Source organism: Bufo gargarizans, chromosome 1 (assembly GCF_014858855.1).
Source record: "Bufo gargarizans isolate SCDJY-AF-19 chromosome 1, ASM1485885v1, whole genome shotgun sequence".
In the NCBI taxonomy this organism is placed as follows: Eukaryota; Metazoa; Chordata; class Amphibia; order Anura; family Bufonidae; genus Bufo; species Bufo gargarizans.
Genome location: NC_058080.1, coordinates 294,837,290 through 294,857,059, shown reverse-complemented (window position 1 = coordinate 294,857,059; position 19,770 = coordinate 294,837,290). Strand labels below are relative to the sequence as shown.

Sequence of the window (19,770 nt, the reverse complement as noted above, 5' to 3'; positions counted from 1 at the left end):
CTCAGGTGGGCTCAGGTAGGCTCGGAGATCGGTGACAGCCTCAGCGTCTCCATGCGTCTTTCCAGCCAGCAGTCCGGTGCGGCGCGAGGAAGGGGAGGCGGAGCCTAGCGTCCTACATCAGACGCTCACATGCGCACCACGAGATGGTTCGTAACTTGCTGGCTCCTTGATGGGGTATTGTTCTATCGTCTGCCCGTGTACCAACCTTGACTGCTTACCGTTGTGACCCTCTGCTGCCAGCCCATCCTTGGAACTGTTTCACAGATTTGCACAAACTCTGCCTACCCTGATCTCAGCATGTTACTATGTGTTTTACCTGTTCCTTTGGTGCCTTGCACTGGCATCTCTGACCCAGGTGAATCAGCGGTCAACCACACTAGGACTACTCACTAGGTAGCTGCTTGTGGTTCCCTGCAGCAAAGTCCAGATCCCTGTATTGGAGTTAAAGGGTAATACCAGGGAGCCGCCAGGATAATGCCCTTAGGTTTAGCCCAAATCCAAACCAGTTGGTTGACACCGTGGTTTCATTTCCACTGTCATAACAGCTATATAATTCTATTAATATAGAAATAGCGACGAATAAATGGTGTCATCACCTGCTTTTTTATGAGTATGAGATCACCACACTGGCGCTGAGAGGCAGAAGAGAGCAGGGAAGTTACTGAATGCTGGACTAGAATTTTGGCCACGGTTATCTTGTACTCTATACTAAATCCTGGCTTAAGTTCTCCAGCAATCAGTGGTGTTACAGTAGGGGGCAGTAAAGGAGAGGAAAATGTAATGTACATAAGAACTAACAATATTTTTGTTGCATGTAAATTGCAATAACACTTAATTTGAAATGCCCTGTTCACCATATAGTAATACTTTTAGTGAGATAGCTTCTTCAAGACTTGTTCATATACTCCATGTATCATTATTTTAAACTGCTTGACACATAATTTAGACCAGAGGTCTGCAACCTCCAGCACTCCAGCTGTTGTGAAACTACAACTCCCAGTGTGCAAATTTGTTCTTCTGATCTTGGATCTCCCATAAAAGTGAATAGAGCATGCTAGGAGTTGCAGTTTCACACCAGCTGGAGTGCAAAAACGGAACAGATATGTAAGACATACGGATGCATTTCCGTATGTGTTCTGTTTTTTTTGCAGACCCATTGACTTGAATGGAGCCACGGAACGTGATTTGCGGGCAATAATAGGGCATGTTCTAGCTTTCAACGGAACGGAAATACGGAAACGGAATGCATACGGAGTACATTCCGTTTTTTTGCGGAACCATTGAAATAAATGGTTCCGTATACAGAACGCAAAGAACAGTGGCCGGTAAACAGAAAAACATAACTGTCGTGTGAAAGAGGCCTTAAACAATTCATGTTATTAGCAACTCTGGCTTCTTTTTCTGATTTTATTTCTGGAAAACAACTTAATATATTTTTTGTCGCAGCGTAGCAAACTTTAGCAGTTTTTTTTTTACTTTAGCTTTAGTGTGTTTACGTATGAAAAAAAAACACCTCTAGACGTCAGTCTATGGAAAATTTTAAATACAGTACACATGCCTTTTTTATAGTGGCATTTATTTTTTGTGTGCGTTTATGGCATTTATTAAAAAAAGATTCCAGGAGAGGATATCTCTTTACACACACAAGTCCCACAGTCTTTCTAGTAGTGCACAGAGGTTGTATGGCATTGTTTTAAAGGAGCCATTTTGTATGTGAAAATAACAATAAAACAATATCTTAATAATTTAGTAATAATAAGACTAGGTTTCGGTAAGAGCATACATTGCAGATTTGGCAAAATGAGGACGAGATACCACCACATGCAGTGATATTTTGTTTGGCACAATCACGCAAACTGTAACGAAAACCCAGTGGACCCCATTAAAGAAAAGGGGATCCATTAGGAACAGTTAGTGTCTGGTGATGTGAACCTAGTCTAAAGGGGTAGGCATTTTGTTCAGCAATACAGTCTTGCATTTGATCGATTTACAAGCTATACCAAAGAATCTGCTCATAGCAGCCTCTCTTTACTAAGTGTAAACCCGTGGTGTTCCTGGCTTCTCTAATATTTTGGCACCATTGCAGGTTTATTCAGTAGAAGCCGTGCAGCTGAAAACATCCTAACGTGGACCTTTGTGTGCTTAGACTTCAAGAGGAACATGAATATCATACTAGAGTATATAACTCTTATTTTCATTGCAATCTTTTCCTATCTGGAGGCACTGATCAAGTTGTTTATACCAGTAAAAAGGAAATCTGTTAGTGGAGATATTGTCTTGATTACTGGATCTGGTCATGGTATTGGACGACTGACTGCCCTTGAGTTTGCCAAGCTGCAAAGTGTTCTTGTTTTATGGGATATCAACAAGGTAACTCTGTTTTTTCAAGTTATTCATATATACTGATTTACTTTTATGATCTTCCACTCCCCTCATCATTAGTTGTACTCTATACATATGCTGTTAACTACTCGATTGGTAGGGCAACAAGTTTATTACTAGGATAACTAGAAGTATTTAGTGAAGGAAATATATTGGGGGTCATTTATTATCCAGAAATACACTTATATTAGGCCAGCACCTCTTCATAACTTCGGGGGATCCACCTCCAGATATAGGAGTTATTAATGACCCCCATAGTGCTTGAAACCAGCTTGTGCGTGTGTAACGTGTGTGATTTTTTTGAAAGTGTATGTGTGTGTGTGTTTGGCCGAAAGCCATTTTTTTTATATCTCCATTGCAAATGTTTGAAAAGCTTTTCAAGCTGCAGTCATGTGAGAATATAAAGTTTTTGGCTGCGTTTGATGTACCCAGGCAGGAAGGATATTTCCTAGAAGAACTGCCTTTGTACATCACATCGCAGTCTACACACCATTTAACATAAACTATACCCACACTGTATTACAATTAATGTAACTTTCAATTGGAAACTCCAAGCTATGTTATGAATCATGAAAGCTTTTGACAGTCACAGTATATTGACATGTTTTGCATGGATGACTTTAACATCTTGAGAAACCCATGTATTTCAACCAAATGTTGGTTGTGGTTTTGGTCACATTAGAAAAAAATGAAGGGGAAAGAGTGTTAGCTAATGTTCGTGAACAACCCTACAACCACTTTTTAATACTTCATATAAAATGTCATCCTCATATAAGATGGGGAGACATTTGAGTATAACATCCTTTATCTGGGAGAATTGTCTACTGTAAGTCAATACTAATGTGGGTGGAATAAAATTTTTACCTTCCTTTCTTTATTTATTTTCATTTTCTCTGTATTGAATCTTTTTTTTCTGTCCTAAAAAGTAGCTCACTTCTTCATTTGTTTTGTGCGATACCGAGGGGTCTAGTCAGCATGCATTGAGGATATCCTCTATCCTGTAAATGTGAAATGACTTCCAGACCAGTGCCGTAGTACTACGGCGGGCTGATTGGGCATGTGCAGGAGATGTGCCCGCCTGATCAGCTACAGGGGATCGGCTGTTCCCACTAGCCGGACCCCTGCTGTATGCGCCGGCATCAGTGAAAACACAGATGGCGGCGCATTAACCCTCACTATGCCATGGTCAGCGCTGACCACGGCATGTGCGGGGTGTGTGGAGGGAGGGAGTTCGCTCCCCTTTTCCATCAGTTCCCCGCGCTGCTGTGATCGGGACCTGATGGCAGGGAAGGCAGTAACGTCCGTAACAACCTGCTCTATAAATGAGATGCCCCCTCAGGTGAATGCTGTAAAAAAAAAAAAAAAAAAACTATGCCAAAACAGCCATTTTGTGTCACCTTGCCTCATAAAAAGTGTAATACCTAGCGATCAAAGAGTCTTATGTACCCTAAAAATGTACCAATGAAAGGGTCACCTCATCCTTCAAAAAATGAGCCCCCACATAGGACAATCACTCAAAAAATAAAAAACAAAGGCGCCCATAAACCAATCTATCAAAATCTGCGCTGCAAAAGCCATATGGCGCTCCTTCCGTTCTGAGTCCTGTCATGAGCCCCCACAGCAGTTTACCACCACATATGGGGTGTTGCCGTATTCAGGAGAAAATGGGTAACAAATTATGGGGTGCTTTTTTCTCCTGTTACCCCTTTTGAAAATGAAACATTTGGGGCTAAAGCAACATTTTAAGAACGTTTTAATGAAACTTTTCATTTTCAAAGCCAAGTGTTTTAAAATTCCGTAAAACGCTTAGAGGGTCAAAGTGCTCAGTACCCCATTAATATTTTTTTTTTTAAAGGGTGTAGTTTCCAAAACGGGGTAACTTTTTGAGGGTTTCCACTGTAGGGGTACATCAGAGTCTCTTCAAATACAAAATTCTAGCAAAAACCATTCTAGCAAAATCTGCCTCCAAAATCCGTATAGCGCTCCTTTGCTTCTGACCACTGCCCATAGAACAGTTTACCACCACATATGGGGTATTTCTGTAAACTGCAGAATCAGAGTAATGTATATTGAGGTTTAGTTTGCTGTTGACCCTTACTGTGTTACAAGAAAAAAATTGATTAACATGAAAAATCTGCATAAAAAATAAAATTTTGAAATTTTGCCTCCATTTTTCATTTTGTGTGTTAAATTGTCATGCGTATCTATATGACATTGTGTATCATATATGGCAGCAAGTTCCTTTTCTATAGTTTCTTGAAAGACATCCATACTGTGGGTATGAGATTTTAGAGGGTTCAACACCTTAAAATGATCACTTGTCATATTACCTGCAGATGAATCCTCATTTTCATGCTGTAGACTCGTAAGACACACTAGCAAGACTTGTTTTTTAATCCCTTAAGGACTCAGCCCTATTTCACCTTAAGAACTTGGCCATTTTTTGCAAATCTGACCAGTGTCACTTTAAGTGCTGATAACTTTAAAACGCTTTGACTTATCCAGGCCATTCTGAGACAGTTTTTTCGTCACATATTTTACTTCATGACACTGGTAAAATGAAGTAAAAAAAAAAATGTTATTGTTAAAAAAATACTAAATTTACCCAAAATGAAGTAAAAAAAAGTTTCAATTTCTCTACTTCTATAATACATAGTAATACCTCCAAAAATAGTTATTACTTTACATTCCCCATATGTCTACTTCATGTTTGGATCATTTGGGGAATGATATTTTATTTTTTGGGGATGTTACAAGGCTTAGAAGTTTAGAAGCAAATCTTGAAATTTTTCAGAAATGTTCAAAAACCCAATTTTGAGGAACCAGTGTAGGTCTGAAGTCACTTTGCGAGGCTTACATGATAGAAACCACCCAAAAATGACCCCATTCTATAAACGACACCCCTCAAGGTATTCAAAACTGATTTTACAAACGTCGTTAACCCTTTAGGTGTTCCACAAGAATTAATGGAAAATAGAGATACAATTTAAAAATTTCACTTTTTTGGCAGATTTTACATTTTCAAACGCAAAAACACAAATGCAATCGCACTCTGCAACCAGCACTCTGTCCTGCCTCTATGCTGGATGTTGAATGAAGCATTAGTGTACATTTTGGCCAAAGCGTAATAAGCCACTCACCACGTCAAGGTCACCTCTCTTAATGGTCCCTAACACTAGTTCCTACCTGTTATGGGCCATGACAGCCACACAAAGTCCAGGGAGCGCAGGTACAGCATGCACGCCAGGCACACTCTGCTTTTAACCCCGTCCGGTGCCATAATAGTTTCCATCGGATCCAGGGATGCAAGTACCAACATGCATGCTGAGCCCCCCAGATTTTACATTTTAATAATTTTTTTCCAGTTGCAAAGCAAGGGTTAACAGCCAAACCAAACTCAATATTTATGGCCCTGATTCTGTAGTTTACAGAAACACCCCATATGTGGTCGTAAACCGCTGTACGGGCACACGGCAGGGCGCAGAAGGAAAGTAATGCCATACGGTTTTTGGAAGGCACGTTTTGCTGGACTGTTTTTTTGACACCATGTCCCACTTGAAGCCCCCCTGATGCACCCCTAGAGTAGAAACTCCAAAAAACTGACCCCATTTTAGAAACTACGAGATAGGGTGGCAGTATTGTTGGTACTAGTTTAGGGTACATATGATTTTTGGTTGCTCTATATTACACTTTTTGTGAGGCAAGGTAACAAGAAATAGTTGTTTTGGCACCGTTTTTATTGTTTGTTATTTACATTCGTCTGACAGGTTAGATCATCTGATATTTTTATAGACCAGGTTGTCACAGACGCTGCGATACCTAATATGTATACTTTTTTTTATTTATGTAAGTTTTACACAATGATTTCATTTTTGAAGCAAAAAAAAAATCATGTTTTCCATAGTCTGAGAGTCCAAATTTTTTCAGTTTTTGGGCGATTACCTTGGATAGGGTATGATTTTTGTGGCATGAGATTACTGTTTTATTGGCACTATTTTGGGGTGCGTGTGAATTTTTGATCGCTTGCTATTACACTTTTTGTGATGTAAGGTGACAAAAAATTGCTTTTTTTACACCGTTTTTTTTTTTTTTTTTACGGTATTCACCTGAGGGGTTAGGTCATGTGATATTTTTATAGAGCCGGTCGATACGGAGGCGGCGATACCCAAAATGTATACTTTTTATTTATGTAAGTTTTACACAATAACAGCTTTTTTAAAACAAAAAAAATGATGTTTTAGTGTCTCCATATTCTGAGCCATAGTTTTTTTTTATTTTTTGAGCGATTGTCTTAGGTAGGGGCTCATTTTTTGCGGGATGAGGTGATGGTTAGATTGGTACTATTTTGGTGGGCAAACGCCTTTTTGATTGCTTGCTGTTGTACTTTTTGTGATGTAAGGTGACCAAAAAATGGTTTATTTAGCACAGTTTTTATTTTTAGTTTTTTACGGTGTTCATCTGAGGGGGTTAGGTCATGTGATATGTTTATAGAGCCAGTCGATACGGACACAGTGATACCTAATATCTATACTTTTTTGTTTCCCCCATTTTTTACCAATTTTTTTTTACTTTATTTGACGAAAATGACGTTTTTGTTTATTTTTACTTGAAACGTAATTTTTGGGAGGGAATTTTTTTTTTTTACAACTTTTTTTTCACTTTATTTTTTGTCCCACTTTGGGACTTGAACTTTTGGGGGTCTAATCCTCTTTAGAATGCATTCCAATACTTCTGTATTGGAATGCATTGGCTGTATGAGTAATACTGTGTCACGGATAGTGTTGCAGAAAACTAGAAGACAGCAAATGAAGATCCAACTGACTTGATCCCAAACTAAGGAACATAAGGGTGAGCCCTGTAAAAGCCCTAGCACTCTCCCTGACTTCTCAGCCCATGCAAAGATGTCTATGATAGATAATTGCATGCCCTCGTGCCTCGACTGTATGACACCTGAACACCCTACAACAGTGAGGGGACACGGCCACCGGCTCCCTACACTTAATACGGAGGGAGTCAGGGTCACCTAGGATCAAGCCAACAGGAAAACACAAATAAAGGAACAGACTTATCTGTAGAAGCATCAGTTGCAGCATCCAGCATGCATACAATCCAGGAAGTTGTATAAACCACAAAGTGATGCAGAATGGGAGGGGATTTAAAGGGATGCAATCAGTGCAACTAGATGACAGCTGAGAGAGGGAAACGAGATGACAAAATGAAAGCAAAACAAAAGAACCTCAAGCAAGAGGTTCTGAAGAACGTCTGTCAGAGCTTCTCAGATATATGGCGGTGACAGTACCCCTCCTTCTACGAGTAGACTCCGGACACTCAGAGCCCACCTTCTCAGGATGGGACCTATGGAAAGCCCTGATGAGACGAGTGGCCTTAATGTCCGTCACTGGGACCCACATCCTCTCCTCAGGACCATAACCCTCCCAATGAACGAGGTAATGGAGAGAACCGCGGACAATACGAGAATCCACAATCCTAGAGACCTAAAATTTAAGATTACCATCAACCACAATCGGAGGAGGAGGCAAAGAGGAGGGTACAGTGGGTTTGACATAAGGTTTTAATAGGGACTTATGAAAAACATTATGGATCTTCCAAGTCTGAGGAAGATCAAGACGGTAGGCAACAGGATTGATGACGGACAAGATTTTGTAAGGACCAATAAACTTAGGACCCAACTTCCAGGAGGTAACCTTCAATTTGATATTCTTAGTAGACAACCACACCAGATCACCAACATTCAGGTCCGGACCAGGCACACGTCTCTTATCCGCCACACGCTTATATCTCTCACTCATGCTCTTTAGATTATCCTGAATCTTTTGCCAAATAGATGACAAAGACGAGGAGAATCTCTCATCAGGTAAACCAGAAGACCCCTCTCCAGAGAATGTCCCAAACTGCGGATGAAACCCATATGCACCCAAAAATGGTGACTTATCAGAGGACTCCTGACGACGGTTATTTAAAGCAAACTCAGCAAGGGACAAAAAAGAACACCAATCCTCCTGATTCTCCGCCACAAAACAGCGCAGATATGTCTCCGGATTCTGATTGACGCGCTCTGTCTGGCCATTCGACTGCGGGTGGAAAGCAGAAGAGAATGACAACCGAACCCCCAAGCGAGAACAGAAAGCCTTCCAGAATCTGGAAGCAAACTGTGTGCCCCTATCAGAGACTATGTCTGAAGGAATACCATGCAATTTGACAATGTGATCAATAAATGCCTGCACCAGCGTTTTAGCATTGGGCAACCCAGGAAAAGGAATGAAATGCGCCATTTTGCTAAAACGGTCCACCACCATCAGAATCACAGTCTTCCCCGAGGAACGAGGCAGGTCCGTAATGAAGTCCATGGACAGATGTGTCCAAGGACGGGAAGGAATGGGTAAGGGAAGGAGAGGACCTGATGGCCATGAATGAGGGACTTTGGCACGAGCGCAGGTCTCGCAGGCTGCCACAAAACCCTCAACCGACTTACGAAGCGCCGGCCACCAGAATCTCCGAGCGATGAGATCCACTGTGGCTCTTGCCCCCGGGTGCCCAGCAAGGACAGTATCGTGGTGTTCCTTAAAAATCTTGTGTCTTAAAGCGAGAGGCACAAACAACCTCCCAGGAGGACAAAGATCAGGAGCCTCTGACTGGGCTACCTGAACCTCTGCCTCCAATTCAGGATAAAGAGCAGAGACCACCACACCTTCAGCCAAAATGGGACCCGGGTCTTCAAAATTCCCACCTCCCGGAAAACAACGTGACAGGGCATCCGCCTTCACATTCTTAACCCCAGGGCGGAACGTGACAACAAAATTAAACCTGGAAAAGAACAAAGACCATCGGGCCTGTCTCGGGTTCAGACGCTTGGCTGACTCCAAGTAGGCCATATTCTTATGGTCAGTAAACACGGTAATAGGGTGTCTGGGTCCCTCTAGCCAATGGCGCCATTCCTCAAAAGCCAACTTGATGGCCAACAACTCCCTATCTCCCACATCGTAATTTCTCTCTGCGGAGGAGAGTTTCTTCGAGAAAAAGGCACACGGTCGCCATTTGGCAGGAGAGGGACCCTGAGACAAGACCGCCCCCACACCCACCTCAGAAGCATCAACCTCAACTATGAAGGGTAGAGAAATCTCAGGTTGTACCAAGATGGGAGTAGAAGCAAAACTCTCCTTGATATTAGAAATGGCCTTACGCGCCTCTACCGACCAGGAGGAAAAATCTACCCCCTTTCTAGTCATATCAATGAGTGGTTTAACAACAGAGGAATAATTCTAAATAAACTTCCTGTAATAATTGGCAAAGCCCAAAAAACGCATCAGCACCTTCTGATTCTCAGGAAACTCCCACTCAAGCACAGCGCGGACCTTCTCGGGGTCCATGCGAAAACCAGAAGCGGAGAGAAGAAACCCCAGAAATTGAATTTCTGGAACCGCAAACACACATTTTTCTAGTTTAGCGTACAATTTATTCTCCCGCAGGATGAGCAAGACCTGACGTAAGTGTTCCTTATGAGTTTTGAAATCAGGAGAAAAAAATCAAAATGTAATCTAGATACACTAATACAAATTTCCCCATTAAATGATAAAAAAATGCTGTTCACAAAATGCTGAAAGACGGCTGGAGCATTCATCAAACCAAAAGGCATAACCAAATTCTCAAAATGGCCCTCAGGGGTATTGAAGGCCGTCTTCCATTCGTCTCCTTCTCTGACCCTGACCAGGTTGTATGCCCCTCTTAGATCCAACTTGGAAAAAACTTTAGCCCCATCAATCTGGTTAAACAGGTGCGGGATCAGAGGAAGCGGATAAGGGTCACGAATTGTGATACTGTTCAGCTCCCTGAAATCCAGACATGGTCTTAAAGAACCATCTTTTTTCTTAACAAAGAAAAAACCAGCGGCAACAGGTGACTTCGAGGGTCGTATGTGTCCCTTTCTCAGACTCTCAGAGATATAAGCACGCATAGCGACCCTTTCAGGTTGGGAGAGATTGTATAAACGAGATTTAGGCAGCTTGGCGCCTGGGGCGAGATTAATAGGGCAATCGTACTCCCTGTGCGGGGGCAAGTCCTGAACACCACTCTCAGAGAAGACATCCGAAAATTCAGAGAGAAAAGATGGTACAGAGAAACCTCAGAAGCAGATGTCGTGAGGCAATTCTCTCTGCAAAAGTCACTCCAACCATTTATTTGCCTCGCTTGCCAATCAATGGTGGGGTTATGTTTAGTGAGCCAGGGTAGCCCCAACACAAGAGGAGTAGGCAACCCGCTAAGGACGAAACATGACACATCCTCAACATGAGCATCACTCACAATCAAACGGATATTGTGAACTATGCCCTTTAACGATTTCTGAGAAAGTGGAGCGGAATCAATAGCAAAAACAGGTATATCCTTTCCTAAAGTGCATACCTGGAAACCATGAGTTATAGCAAATTGATTATCAATAAGATTGACAGCTGCTCCACTATCTACAAAAATCTCACAAAAAATGTTCTTGCTCTCTAGGTAGGACAAAACGGGAATTACAAGCAAACGGAAAACCTTCAATTTCTGCATCAACCTTGCCAATGGTAACAGATGGAACATTTTTAAAGGATTTTTTTCTTTTAGTTTCTTTATTACTCTCAAAAGACTGTCTGAATCTCCTAGAGGGACAAACATTTGCCAAATGATTTATACCCCCACAACAGAAACAAACCTTCCTATGAGGACTGAATCTTCCACTGTCAGAGGCAATCAAACCGAGCTGCATGGGCTCCTGCTCAGAAGGGATTGAGAGCGACTGAGACCCCTGTGCACTGAATGAGACCGCCGCACTGTCCTGGGACTGAGTATGACAGGAAGGAGTGATCTCTCCTCTCTCTCTAAGACGCCTGTCAATACGAACGGCCCGAGACATGGCAGAGTCCAAGGAGGTAGGTCTCTCATGAAAGGCAAATGCATCTTTCAATCCCTCTGAAAGACCATGGCAAAATTGACTTCGGAGTGCAGCATCATTCCAACCAGTATCAGCTGCCCATCTCCGAAATTCTGAGCAGTATATCTCTGAGGATTGTTTACCCTGACATAAAAGACGTAGTCTAGACTCAGCCAGAGCAATACGATCCGGATCATCATATATCTGACCCAGGGCTAAAAATAATTCATCCACTGAACGGAGGGGCCGTGCCCCCACCGGCAGCAAAAAGGCCCAGGACTGAGCGTTATCCCTGAGCAGCGAGATGATGATCCCCACCCTCTGTTCCTCATCACCAGAGGAATGGGGAAGTAGGCGAAAATGGAGTTTGCAAGCCTCTCTAAAACGAACAAAATTCTCACTATCCCCGGAGAACGTATCCGGGAACGAGATCTTAGGCTCAGAACAAACTCCATGAACGCAAGCTGAACCGGTCACTTGAAACTGAAAAAGAGTCTTACGGAGATCTGCTACCTCCAATGAAAGACCCTGCATGCGTTCAGTCAAAAGTGAAACCGGATCCATGCTTGAGACGGTTTTGGCGGTTTATAATGTCACGGAAGGTGTACAGGAAACTAGAAGACACAAAATGAATATCCGACTCACTGGATCCAAAACTAAGGAACAAAAGGGAGAGCCCTGCATCAGACCTGGCTCTCTCCCTGACTGCTCAGCCTATGCGAAAATCCCAATGGTAGATGATCGCATATCCTCGTACCTCGACTGTATAACACCTGAACACCCTATAATAGTGAGGGGACACGGCCACCGGCTCCCTACACTTGATACGGAGGGAGTCAGGGTCACCTGGGATCCAGCAAACAGAAAAACACAAATGAATGAACAAAACTTATCTGTAGAAGACTCAGAAGTAGAATCAGCATGCACACACTCCAGGAAGGAATATAAACCGCAAAGTGAAGCAGTCTGGGAAGGGATTTAAAGGGATGCAATCAGTGCAACTACATGACAGCTTAGAGAGGCTAACGAGATGAGAAAATGAAAGCAAAACAAAGGGAAGCTCAAAGAGGAGGTTCTGAAAGACATCTGTCAGAGCTTCTCAGATGTCTGGTGGTGACAGTTGTACACACTCCAAGTTTACTCACCCTGCGCCTGCTCGCCCCCATGTAGCATTTATCTTTAACATTCCAGTTGACATCTCTTCCATCTTTTGTTATACCTTTTGGCTTTATTGACATCAGGGCTTCAATTATGTCATTTTTATGTTATTAATGAATTAATTTGTTATCCATTTGATGCTTATTTTTGCACCACATTTGCTTACACCCCATCCCACCCATCCCTTCTTATCATCCCCCTCCTCCCTGGTTGTCTGTAAGCCGCTTCTTGATTCCTACTTAAGTTGTATACATGTAGCAGGAGCGCACAGTATAAATGCTGTCTGCAGGAGGGCGGAGCTTAATGGGGCTCGTCCGGCTCCTGTCTTCTGCTTGGCTACGGCTGCGCATCCCGCCCCGCCCAGCCCAGGGGGTGGATCTTCTCTTTTATTAATTGGCACACTGATGCGCGGGCTCACGGCCATCACAGTGCCGGATGCCGCCCCTCATGTGCGCTCACATTATTCAGTTGGTGTAAATATTGAATATACTAGGCTCCTGGTGATACTGTTGTAAGAAACGCGTCGAGCCAGCACTTGTTTGACTGCTGCTTTAGTGCCCCAGCGTTATACCTGCTTGTACGCTGGTTAGCTGGGGTAGAGAGCACATCACTACCTCGGCAGTATCAGATATTGTATGCATGCTAATCTGACACTAGCCGAGAGTGCTTACATTAGGCAGGGGGGTGCTTCTGGGCCCCGGTGTAAATACTAGCCGAGACTGTAAAGTAAGCGGATATAATTATCCTTCCGTACCCGTCATCCTTATAGCTGGGACCACTTTGCAACCCCTGCTATACACCACATGAGTGTCGCCACTAAATACTGGGTGGCACACACATCGGATGTGACTCTGAGTGCTCATGTTTAGCACTATCATTCTCTCTACATACACCTAGTCCTATACTGTACATACTGCCCATACCGGCATTGGAGCTAGGTGTAGAAAGTTTACTATACTCGGATACAGGTCTGTTTATTGGGTGTTCCCCCTTTTACTGATATTCCAAATAAAAAAAAATGTTCTTTTTTTAGCGTCTTATACAGGCAGTGATCTATTTTTAATAGAAGACGCACACCCACTCATTTAAACTTCTGTGAATTCGACTCCAATCAGACAATTAGAATAATTCCCTAGATCAGCAACAATAAAGCCCATATAGTATACACTGGCATGTCACACACAAGTACTAGTAAAAATTCCATCAGAGTAAGATGTGGCATGTTTCTTCAGAAAAATCTTGAGATGTCCGTTTGCTACAAACTGAAATCTATGCCAGCTTTGGCCAATGCGCATTCTAACTGATGGCCCGTGTGGCCAATTCGTGCATTGGTAGTTCGCTGAATACCATTTTCTAACTATGAATCTCTCTGCTTTTAAGACAGATAGTGATGCCTCATAAAATATTCATTAATTAACATTCCCCATATATCTACTTTACATGGGCATCATTTTGGTAATGTAATTTTTTTTTTTTATTTAGGACGTTAGAAGGTTTAGAATTTTTTTTAAGCTATTTTTTTAAAATTTTAAGAGAAGTCAGCTTTTTTAACCACCTCAGCCCCCCCCCTAGCTTAAACCGCCTTAATGACCAGACCACTTTTTACAATTCTGCACTACACTACTTTCACGGTTTATTGCTCGGTCATACAACTTACCACCCAAATGAATTTTACCTCCTTTTCTTCTCACTAATAGAGCTTTCATTTGGTGGCATTTCATTGCTGCTGACATTTTTACTTTTTTTTATAATTATTTTTGCAAAAAAATGACATTTTTCACTTTCTGTTGTAACATTTTTCAAATAAAACTACATTTCTATATAAATTTTTCTCTAAATTTATTGTTCTACATGTCTTTGATTTAAAAAAAAAGCAATAAGTGTATATTTATTGGTTTGGGTAAAAGTTATGGCGTTTACAAACTATGGTGCAAAAAAATTAGTTTACACACTTTGACTTTCTGAGCACCTGTCATGTTTCCTGAGGTTCTACAATGCCCAGAAAGTAGAAACACCCCACAAATGACCCTATTTCGGAAAGTAGGCACCCTAAGGTATTCACTGATGGGCATAGTAAGTTCATGGAAGTTTTTATTTTTTGTCACAAGTTAGCGGAAAATGATTTATTTATTTTTGTAACAAAGTCTCATATTCCACTAACGTGTGACAAAAAATAAAATTTTACATGAACTCACCATACCTCTCACGGAATACCTTGGGGTGTCTTCGTTCGAAAATGGGGTCACATGTGGGGTATTTATACTGCCCTTGCATTTTAGGGGCCCTAAAGCGTGAGAAGTAGTTTGGAATCCAAATGCGTAAAAATGCCCTGTGAAATCCTAAAAGTACTCATTGGAATTTGGGCCTCTTTGCGCACCTAGGCAGCAAAAAAGTGTCACACATGTGGTATCGCCGTACTCAGAAGAAGTAGGGCAATGTGTTTTGGGGTGTATTTTTACATATACCCATGCTGGGTGAGATATATATCTCTGTAAATTGACAACTTTTCCCATTTTTTTATACAAAGTTGTCATTTTACAGAGATATTTCTCACACATAGTATGGGTATATGTAAAAATACACCCCAAAACACATTGCCCTACTTCTTCTGAGTATGGCAATACCACATGTGTGACACTTTTTTGCAGCCTAGGTGCACAAAGGGGCCCAAATTCCAATGAGTATCTTTAGGATTTCACAGGGCATTTTTTACACATTTGGATTCCAAACTACTTCTCACGCTTTAGGGCCCCTAAAATGCCAGGGCAGTATAAATACCCCACAAGTGACCCCATTTTGGAAAGAAGACACCCCAAGGCATTCCGTGAGGGGCATGGCGAGTTCCTAGATAATATATTTTTTTGCCACAAGTTAGCGGAAAATGATTTATTTTTTTCTTACAAAGTCTCATATTCCACTAACTTGTGACAAAAAATTAAATTTTACATGAACTCGCCATGGCCCTCACGGAATACCTTGGGGTGTCTTCTTTCCAAAATGGGGTCACATGTGGGGTATTTATACTGCCCTGGCATTTGAGGGGCCCTAAAGCGTGAGAAGAAGTCTGGAATCCAAATGTCTAAAAATGCCCTCCTAAAAGGTACTCATTGGAATTTGGGCCCCTTTGCGCACCTAGGCTGCAAAAAAGTGTCACACATGTGGTATCGCCATACTCAGAAGAAGTAGGGCAATGTGTTTTGGGGTGTATTTTTACATATACCCATACTATGTGTGAGAAATATCTCTGTAAATGACAACTTTTTACATTTTTTTTTATACAAAGTTGTCAATTTACAAAGATATTTTTCTCACCCAGCATGGGTATATGTAAAAATACACCCCAAACCACATTGCCCTCCTTCTCCTGAGTACGGCGATACCACACGTGTGACACTTTTTTGCAGCCAAGATGCACAAAGGGGCCCAAATTCCAATGAGTACCTTTAGGATTTCACAGGGCATTTTTACGCATTTGGATTCCGTGAGGGGTATGGTGAGTTCATGTAAGATTTTATTTTTTTGTCACAAGTTAGTGGAATATAAGACTTTGTAAGAAAAAACTGAAAAAACAATTTCCGCTAACTTGTGCCCAAAAAAAATAAAAAATCTTGTATGAACTCGCCATGCCCCTCAAAAGTGATCTTTATAGAGCCGCAGTGATTTAAAGTTTTTTTTTTCAGTGATCAGAAAAAAAAAATTCTGTCACTGCGGTGGGGCAGACTGACCGCAAGTGTGCACACAAAATCAGGCCTGATCGGGCGAACACTGCGTTTTTTGTAGAGCCTATAGAACATGTCCTATTCTTGTCCGCAATTGCAGACAAGAAAAGGCATTTTCTATATAGTTCTGGCAATGTGCGGATCCGCAAAATGCGGAAAGCACATTGCCGATGTCCGTGTTTTGCGGATCCGCAAAACACATACGGACGTCTGAATGGAGCCTTACAGGGGGGTGATCAGGGGTTAATAAGTGACAGGGGGGGTGTAGTGTAGTGTGGTGATTGGTGCTACTTACAGAGCTGCCTGTGTCCTCTGGTGGTCGATCCAAGCAAAAGGGACTACCAGAGGACCAGGTAGAAGGTATATTAGACGCTGTTAGCGTCTAATATACCTTTTTGGGGTTAAAAAAAATCGCATCTACAGCCTGCCAGCGAATGATCGCTGCTGGCAGGCTGTAGATCAACTTCTCAGGTTAGCGTTGCTGTGCTTTCACGCGAAATCTCGCCTCTCGCGAGATGACGCGCCTATGCTTCTAGGAGGAATAACCCGGCCGCCCGCAGGACGCATCCCTGCATTAGGCAGTCGGGAGGAGGTTAAGGACCAGTTCAGATCTGAAGTCACTTTGTGGGGCTTACATAGTGGAAACCCTCCATAAATGACTTTATTGTAGAAACTATACCACTCAAGTTACTCAAAACTGATTTTACAAACTTTGTTAACCCTTTAGGTGTTCCACAAGAATTAAAGGAAAATAAAGATGACATTTCTAAATTTCACTTTTTTGGCAGATTTTCCATTTTTATCCATTTTTATCTTTAACACATCAAGGGTTAACAGCCAAACAAAACTTAATATTTATTACCCTGATTCTGCAGTTTATATTAACACCCCACATGTGGCCGTAAACTGATGTAAGTTTTCACAAGGCAGGGCGCAGAAGAAAAGGAGCGCCATATGGTTTTTGGAAGGCAGATTTTGCTGAACTGGTTTTTAGATGCCATGTCCCATTTGAAGCCCCCCTGATGCACCCTTACAGTAGAATCTCCCCAAAAGTGACCCCATTTTGGAAACTAGGGGATAAGGTGCCAGTTTTATTGGTACTATTGTGGGGTACATATTATGTGTATTTGCTCTAGATTAAGTTTTTTGTAAAGCAAGGTAACCAAAAAATGACTGTTTTTATTTTTTACAACATTCATCTGACAGGGTAGATCATGTGCTATTTTTATAGCACAGGTTGTTACATACGCAATGTCATCAAATATGTTAACTTTTTTTGTTTCAGCTTTACATAATAAACCATTTTTGAAAAAAAAATATGTTTTTGTGTCTCCATTTTCTGAACGCCATTTTTATTAATTTTTTATGCCAATGTGCAGGGGCAGGGGCTCGTTTTTTTAAGGCAGAGTTGAAGTTTTTATTGGTACATATGATTTTTTGATTATTCATTATTACACTTTATGGGGGGGGCAAGTTGACCAAAAAAATGTGTTGCTTTAACACAGTATTTATTTATTTATTTATACATCGTTCACCTGAGGGGTTAGGTCATGTGACATTTTTATATATCAGGTGGTTACGTATGCTGAAATATCTAATATGTCTACTTTTTTTTTATTATTTCACTTTAACACAATAATAGCAGTTTTAATAGTCATAGTTTTTTTCTTTTTTTGACCGATTGTCTTCCGTAGGGTCTAATTTTTTGCGGGATGAGGTGACAGTTTGATTGGTACTATTTTGGGGGGGCATAGGCCTTTTTGATCGCTTGGTCTTGAAATTTTTGTTATGTAAGGGTTTAATTTTTTTATTTTTTACGGTGTTTACCTTAGGGGTTAAGTCATGTGATATTTTTATAGAGCTGGTTGTTACGGACGCAGCGATACCTAATATGTATACTTTTTTTATTTATTTCACTTTAACACAATAATAGCATTTTTTTATGTCTCCATGTTCTGAGAGCTATATTTATTTTTATTTTTTGAGCAATTTTCTTATGTAGGGGCTTATTTTTTTGTAGGATGAGGTAACGGTTTTATTGGTACCATTTTGTGGCACATACGTTTTTTTGATCACTTGGTGTTGGACATTTTGTGATGTAAGGTGCCAAAAATGGCATTTTTTGACACAGTTTTATGGTGTTCATCGGACAGGGTGGATGATGTCATATATTTATATAGCCGTCTGTCACGGACGCGGCAATACCATATATGTCTATTTTTTATTAGTTTTTAAAATCAGTTTTGAATTTTTGGGTATAGTTTCTAAAATGCGGTCATTTTTGGGTGGTTTCTATTATGTAAGCCCTTTAAAGCAACTTCAGAACTGAATTGGTCTGTAAAAACATGGTTTTAAAAACATTTTAGAAAATGTAAAAAATTGCTTCCAAAATTCTATACCATCTAAAATTCTAAAAAAATATAATGAAATTTACAAAATGATGCCAACACAGAGTAGACTTATGGCAAATGTTAATAACTATTTTGCAACGAATCACTATTTGTCGTAAAACCAGGGAAATTAATATTTAGAAAATTGCTAAATTTTCAGCAAATTTAGGATTTTCTTTTTTAGACAGAAAGGTAAAACATACCAATTCAATTTTACCACTAACATGAAGTATGATGAGAAAACAATCTTAGAATCATTGGATTATTAAAAGCGTTCCAGAGTTATTACTAGATAAAGTGACACATGTCAGATTTTAAAATTGGTCAGGCATTTGGTCTAAGCTGGCTTTTGCTTGAAAGGGTTAAGACAATGTATCCCCTATCCAGACTATAGAGGATAAGTGATTGGCGAGGGTCAAAGTGCTGGAGTCCATGCTGATCATGAGAATGGGGACCTGTGCACCACTGAATAGAGCAGCAGTCACACATGTTTATTGTCACTCCATTCAGCTTCTTTGGGCTACCGGAGATAATAGAAGGGTTGTAGTTGGCTATTTCCAGCAGTCCCATAGAGGTGAATGGATCAGCAGACACACATGCATGTTTGCCACTCTATTCACACTGGGATTATGGGCCCCCATTCTCGTGATCCTCAGGGGTACCAGCATTTTGGACGCCCGCCAATCAGGCACTAACCACAGGATAGGGGATAAGTTGTCTTAAATGGAACAACAAAGGTGAGTGAAACCACTATTGCTCTCCATGCTCTAAATATAATTTCCATATGAGGTACTTCTGCTTATGTTTTTTTCCTTTAGTACAATTCAACCTGATTTAGAGCTGTCATTTTAGGAGAATGTCATGCTCTTTTCCTGTATCAAAGGACGACTGTATTTAGAATTCTTACAGAACCTCCCTCCTGACATACTGTATATATCCAGGCCTAGTTTTCATAAAACTTTACCCATAACATATTCAGTCTGTGCTGTAAGTTCAGGAAATCAGTTTTATTGCACAATAGCTGGATGGATTGAAATGATCCAGTTTCATGTAAATATTGAATAACATGTACTTTTTCATTGCCAGCAAAGTCTTCCAAACCGTGTCAGCATTGAGCAATACAAAGCGTGCATTCACACTATTTGTTTAGCTTATCTTTGCAAGACTGATTTCTCATTTTGCCCCAGTAATGTGA

General features: G+C 41.1%; 1 protein-coding gene across 1 annotated transcript in view; it reads left to right on the top strand.

Moving 5' to 3' along the window:
• The first annotated feature begins 2,017 nt into the window (after positions 1-2,017).
• LOC122945503 (17-beta-hydroxysteroid dehydrogenase 13-like) overlaps positions 2,018-19,770 on the top strand; it is a 98,514-nt gene continuing 80,761 nt past the window's right edge. Inside the window, exon 1 of the mRNA XM_044304571.1 lies at positions 2,018-2,370. Within this exon, the coding sequence (XP_044160506.1) occupies positions 2,161-2,370 (210 nt within the window). The 5' untranslated portion in view covers positions 2,018-2,160. The remainder of the gene's footprint in view (positions 2,371-19,770) is intronic.